The sequence below is a fragment of the Bos javanicus genome, chromosome 10 (assembly GCF_032452875.1).
Source record: "Bos javanicus breed banteng chromosome 10, ARS-OSU_banteng_1.0, whole genome shotgun sequence".
NCBI classification, from domain to species: Eukaryota; Metazoa; Chordata; class Mammalia; order Artiodactyla; family Bovidae; genus Bos; species Bos javanicus.
In genome coordinates, this window is record NC_083877.1 from 23,471,594 (window position 1) to 23,478,600 (window position 7,007).

The 7,007-nt window shown below is 37.9% G+C and overlaps 1 gene segment (V, D, J or C); it reads right to left on the reverse strand.

Moving 5' to 3' along the window:
• Positions 1 to 4,522: 4,522 nt before the first annotated feature.
• On the reverse strand, positions 4,523 to 5,170 carry LOC133255135 (T cell receptor delta variable 1-like). The segment is given in 2 exon segments: positions 4,523 to 4,869; positions 5,071 to 5,170. Coding segments are annotated over 2 exon segments (396 nt in total).
• Between the last annotated feature and the right edge of the window lie 1,837 nt (positions 5,171 to 7,007).

Genomic DNA, 7,007 nt, shown 5'->3' on the forward strand with positions numbered 1-7,007 from the left:
GCTCCACAGAAGACTTTAATTATTTTTGGCTCCTTTATTTTGTCATACCCCCATTATGATCCTCAGTTTTCAGCTTCTTTGTAGTTTTCCTTTTGTCTTTAACCTTCCCATGTTTTAAGGTTATTCAGTGTTTATAAAGAGAGGTTGCTACATATAAAGCACTCAAGAGTTATCTGTTTTCTGAATGAGTAGATGAGCTGTTACTCATGAACTTAGTGAAAGAAGTTATGCTGAACAACTCTTGAAATTATTCTAAAAGCAATCTTTCAATCCTATGGAAGTCAAGTTAAACAGAAGACTCCAACAGGATAAATAGAGGGTTTTATTTGTGGACAAAATTCAAAAACAGATAACAAACATCTCAACTCTAGGATGGAGGAAAATTTAACTAATGATATGGAAATAAATATCATGGTAATCATGCTACATTCATCTAACAAAGAATCACAAATATTCTTTGAGAGTCTCTCTTTGGCTGATCACATGCACACACAAGTCAACACCCACTATTACTGAAAATATAGGAACAAATGAAAATGAATTCATTTAAGCTATATGAGAATATATTATTTTATTATATTAGCAAAAAGAAGAAAACTAGCATGAACATTTTGTTTGTTGGTTTCTTTGACTTTATTTTTTAGATTGTAAAAAACACTTCAAAGTGTCATTTTTTTTAATTTTTAAACTTTACATAATTGTATTAGTTTTGCCAAATATCAAAATGAATCCGCCACAGGCATACATGTGTTCCCCATCCTGAACCCTCCTCCATCCTCCCTCCCCGTACCATCCCTCTGGGTCATCCCAGTGCACCAGCCCCAAGCATCCAGTATCGTGCATCGACCCTGGACTGGCAACTCGTTTCATACATGATATTTTACATGTTTCAATGCCATTCTCCCAAATCTTCCCACCCTCTCCCTCTCCCACAGAGTCATAAGACTGCTCTATACATCAGTGTCTCTTTTGCTGTCTCGTACACAGGGTTATTGTTACCATCTTTCTAAATTCCATATATATGCGTTAGTATACTGTATTGGTGTTTTTCTTTCTGGCTTACTTCACTCTGTATAATAGGCTCCAGTTTCATCCACCTCATTAGAACTGACACAAAGTGTCATTTTAAATAATATTGAAAACCAAAAATATATGGAGAATCTAAAAACAAGTTTTCTAGCCTATTGCCTCTTTTCAGAATTTTTAATTTTAGAAGATTGTATCTTGACCATATGAGGTGAGGTTATCTTCCTTTGCTTGATGAAAACCAAAATTATGTACTTAATTTACTTTCAAATAATCAAGAGAATTTGCTGAAAGGCTAACATCTCTTTTGTATGTATTTATGATGGGAGGTATGGGAGTAAGTATGATGAATACTCCCAACAATCCAAAAATAAAAGAGAAATTCCCAAATCTAATAAAGGGTATCATTGGAAATATCAAAGTTAATATTATTCCCTATCAGATCACAGACAAGACAGGTAGACTATCTACTTCTATTCACTGTCCTAATGGAGGGCATGGGATCAAACCAGGAAAGGAAATAAGATGTATTAAGTTTGAAAAGGAGAAGCAAATTAAAACTATTATGATTTACAGATCATAAGTTCATACATGTAGAAAATACAAAGTACCTCTAAACAAACTGTAAGAACTAGAACATATTAGTGCATTGATACAGTCACCAAACACAAAAATCAATTTTATTTCTAGATTCTAGCAAAAGCATTAGAAAATGCAATTAAGATGTCATTTATCAAATGCTTGGGAACTAATTTAATCTAAGGTATGCAAGTCCTCTTCTTGATTCCTCTTCAGTAACTCTAGAATAGTTTTGATTTGGGAGAAAAAAAATCACAGATCATTTTAGAGAGATGAGAAATGTTCTCATTTCTGAGGTCTGGTGTAAATGCAAATCATGGCCTGGTACTCAGTGGTGACCAGTCCTTGCCACCTACAGACACTGATATCAGGAAAGACCATTTCCTAAGGGTGCTCAATGAAATAGTGTTTTCAAAACCCCAAACAAGAGGTTGGTATCGTCTGTTTGGCTGTTGAATTGAATCTGTTCTCATATTGACAGATATCTAGTTCTGTTCTGGCCATTTCAAAACATAATTAATTCCCTGTATTCACATTTTTCTTAACCCAGTTAACCCTAGCTCTGGATTCGATGCTGGGTATTTAGGTCAATTAAAGGTAAAAAAGTTATATGAAGAAAAAGATAAAATTATTATATCTGTAGCAAGTAGCCTTGCTTCCCAGGTGGCTCTGTGGTAGAGTCTGCCTGCCAACCAGGTGGATTATGTTTATTTACACATCACACGTTTGTACATGTAGAAAATACCCCTCAGTTGGAAAGATCCCCTAGAGATGGGAATGGCAACCCACTCCAGTATTCTTGCCTAGGAAGTCCCATTGATAGATGAGCCTGGCAGGCTGCAGTGCATGGGGTCTCAAAGAGTTGGACATGATAGAGACTAAACAACAGCAACAATGCATGTCCTCTACAAAAATCTTAACATTAATGAAGGAAATTAGAGAGGACATAAATAAAGAGGCTATGGATCCAAAGACTCCATATGTTAAGATGTCAACTGTCCTAAATGAATTCATAAATTCAACACAATCCCAAGCAAATTACCTCAATCTCTTGTGGTAGAAGCTATTGTATAACTTATGTGGAAGTGCAAAAACCTAGCAAAAGCCTTGAATAAGACAAAGAAAACATCTCTTGCATTTCCAGATTTCAAAACATGTATGAAGCCCCAGTAATTAAGGTAGAATGGTCTGTTGGTATGAGGATAAAATGAAGTCAATAAATAGAATCAAGTCCAAAAAGAGGCCATAATGCATGTGTCACCATTTTTTTTTTTTTTTTTTTCGCTAAAAGTGCCTATGCAGCTCCTTGGGGCTTCCCCTGTGCCTTAGCTGGTAAAGAATCCACCTGCAATGTGGGAGACCTGGGTTCAATCCCTGGGTTGGGAAGATCCCCTGGAGAAGGAAAATGCTGCCCACTCCAGTATTCTGGCCTGGAAAATTCCATGGACTGTATAGTCCATGGAGTTGCAATGAGTTGGGCACAACTGAGTGACTTTCACTTTCACTTTTAAAGATGCCTATGCAGCTCCATGGGGGGAAAGTTGGTCTTTCTAGGATAAAAGCTAGAATAATTAGCTATTTGTATTTTTTGGAAATACCAGTGTTTTGTAGCTTTCTGTGTATAAGTTCTGTACATGTTTTCTTAGATTCATGCCTAAGGATTTAGGGTCTTTCTTGAGCCATTGTAAATGGCATTATATTATTAATTTAGCTATTCACATGTTTATTGCTAGTATATAGAAATGCATTTGATTTTGTGTTTACCTTATATATCCTGAGACCTTCTGAACCCACTTACTAGTTGTAAGAGTTTTGGAGGGTATATTCTTTGGGATTTTCTACATAGATAGAAAATAGTGGTAATTTGACTGCCTTTGTGGCTTAAAAGGTTGTTTATATATTTACTTGCTTTACTGCACTGGCTACAATGTCCAGCACTGTGCTGAAGGAGAGTGATTAAAGTGGATATTCTCCTTTTGTTCCCTTTCTTAGGGAAAAATATAGAGTCTTTTATCAGTAAACATACTACGAGCTGTTGGGGAAATTCTCCATTATTCCTGGTTTCTTAGAGTTTTCACCATGGTGAACTATTGGATTTTGGCAAATGCTTTTTCTACACATTGCTGCTGATGAACTAGCTCATCTTATTGTTGACTCACAACTCCTTCACTTCCCATTAGAGTCCTCCTCATCTTCTTTGTCTTGGGCCAAGTATGTGTGTAGCATAATGGCAAATAACAGCCACTTCTCTTCAAGGTCACCCAGTATTGTGAGACTGAAGGAGGTGAGACAGACAAGTCTTTGTGGGTTCCAAGTGTCCTCATAGTTTAAGTCTGACTTTATGTGTCACAGTTTGTCCAGCTTTTGTCCTCACCAAACTTTCCTTTACAAATGTTACTCTAAGCTCACTTAAAGTGAATTCAGGCTCAACATCAGATATAAAAACAACAGCTTTTTACAGACTTGTCCACTAGCTCTAGCCTTTGCCTGAGATCTAGTCCTTATAACTAATCTCTTATTCTACATCACCCGTGGTTCTGCTTTCCTGATTGTGCCCTGACACAAAGTCTAGGAGGAAATGACTAAGGACATGGTTTTGATGGTGACTCCACACAGCTAGACCCAGGTTTGTGATGAAGTAAAACTGCCAGTTTAAAGCATTATGGGACAAGTTTTCAAATCTAGACTTTACACATGTTCTGTATGGCTGACTTAAAGTCAAAAATTCAAGAGGAGAATGTATTAGTAGAAAGTTACTCTGGACACCTGTTTCCAATGACATAGAAGGAGCCTTTATCTAGAATTAAATCTTCTGATCCAGACCAGAACTTAAACAACCACAGGGCTATCATTTCTTGTCTGGGGTCTATGGGTGTGCATTTCAGCTGGGGTTCTGCAACAGGGGGTCTCTCTCTTATCAAGCTCTGGGTTTTTGTACAGCTTTTCCTATTACTTCAAGCACTGTGAGTTCACAGAGAGCACAGAAGTACTTTGAAGAATCTTCCAGCTGTAAGGATGAAATGATGAGGCTGATGGATTTATCTGCTTTCTGGAAGTTTACAGAATAGTGGCTGTTCCTTGCATTACCGTATTCTGAATACTGTTGAATAAGGAAAGTCATCTGTCCACTGGGAAGTGGCTTGTACCAAAAAAGGTAGTAAACACCCCAACTTGTTTCATACCAACAATTCAGGATGACTGACTGCCCCACTTGGGTGGATATATCTGGCTGGTCTTGAGTAACTTTCTGGGCCACACCAGATGCTGTGGGGAAAACAATCAGAAAACAAAGATGAAGCAGTGAATAAAATAGTGTAGGAGTTATTTAGGATCCAAATACAAAAAAAAAAAAAAATGAAATCATAAGATGCTTGCTTTTCCCTAGTCCTTCTTTCCTCCCCAAGTCCCTGTGAAGCACCACCTTTCACCCTGAATACTCACTCCCATGTTTGAAAGCATCCCTACCAGAGAAGGTGACGGCCAGGAACACCCAGAGCAGACTGGAGAGCGGCATGAGGCATGGATTCCCCTGTTCAAATGTGCTTAGTTCTGCCTCAAGCTGAGAGTTCAGTGTCTTTGAGTGCCCAGCAGCACATATACATACTACCCAGTACCTGTGTGACTCCCCGAACAGGAAGTGGGGGTTATCATGTTCATAGACCACGTGGTCTGTGCATGCATGGGAAAAAGTCTGGCTCACCACAAACCTTTACTTTGTCTACTTGTTTTTCCCTGGTCATTAAATTAATTAGATCCTGAAAGAAGGCATGAAAAAAGCAATCAGTATTCAAATTTGAGCTGAGGGGAACTGAATATTAAGCAAGTTGACGTACATTGATAATTATTCAGCAAAATGGTTTTTCCAGCTGATTTAAAATATAATTTACTATAGCTTATGAAATGTTCTGTTATCTATTAACTGGTCGTTTATTAGCCTACACTTACTTTTCTTCATCCAGAATCTAATGATTCTTTAATAAAAGTTGCAGATCTTAGGCTTCTTGGTGAATGGAAATTTTATTCAAAATAATTATTGTATCTCTTTGTATTGAGTTCTATGACTCTATTTAGGTTTTTCAATAAATAAAGTTACTTCACCATAAATGACAAAAAAATCAGTCCATCTGACTTTCAACATCTATTCAGTTTTAAATTTTGAATGAAATTATAACAGGAATAAAGTATTCTTTTGAAATTTGAAATTAAGTCTTATTTATTAGACTTTGAGGAAGATCAGGACATTCAGTCCTGTTCCTCCACAAGTAGAATTGCATTTATTAGACCATGTGTCCTGGAATTGTCCTGATGTCACATTTTCTATGTCATTGGTCCAAAGTGTTCAGTCTCACTTGTTAGTGGCTCATTATTTTTCTCTTTGTAAAATAATTCAAGATAAGTATGCCAAGTCTTTCTGTGACATAATGCTGTAATGCTCTCCCACAGAAGTTGGTATCTACAGGTTTCAAACACTTTCTTGTTGTTTTGCAGTTGCTAAGTCATGTCCAACTCTTTGTGACCCCATGGACTGCAGCAACCCAGGCTACACTGTACTTCAATATCTCCCAAAGTTGCTCTAATTCATGTCCATTGAGTCAATGATGCTATCTAATCATCTCATCCTCTGCCTCTCCCTTCTCCTTTTGCCTTCAATCTTTCCCATCATCAAGGTCTTTTCCAAAGAGTTGGCTCTTCGCATCAGGTGGCCAAAGTATTGGAGTTTCAGCTTCAACATCAGTCCTTCCAGTGAATATTCACAGTTGATTCCTATTATGATTGACTGGTCTGTCTTCCTTGCAGTCCAAGGGACTTTCAAGAGTCTTCTCCAGCCCCACAGTTCAAAAGCATCAATTCTTCAGCTTTCAGCCTTATTTATAGTTCAACTCTTACACCGCATATGACTATTGGAAAAACCATAGCTTTGACTATACAGACCTTTGTCAGCAAAGTGATGTGTCTGCTTTTTAATATGTCATCTTAAGCTTCCTAGGTGGCACTAGTGGTTAAGAACTTGCCTGCAAATGCAGGAGACATAAGAGATGTGGGTTCAATCCCTGGGTCAGGAAAATCCCCTGGAGGAGGGCATGACAACCCATTCCAGTATTCTTGCCTGGGAAATCTCATGGACAGAAGATCCTGGAGGGCTACAGTTCATAGGGATGCAGAGCCAGACACGACTGAAGTGACTTAGCCCACCTGTAGGTTTGTCATATCTTTTCTTCCATGGGGCAAGCATCTTTCAATTTCATGGCTGCAGCCACTGTCCATAGGGATTTTGGAGCCAAAGAAAATAAAACCTGTCACTGCTTCTACTTTTTCCCCTTCTATTTGCCATGAAGTGATGGGACCAGATGCCATGATCTTAGATTTTTGAGTGTTTAGTTTCAAAGCAGCTTTTTCACTCT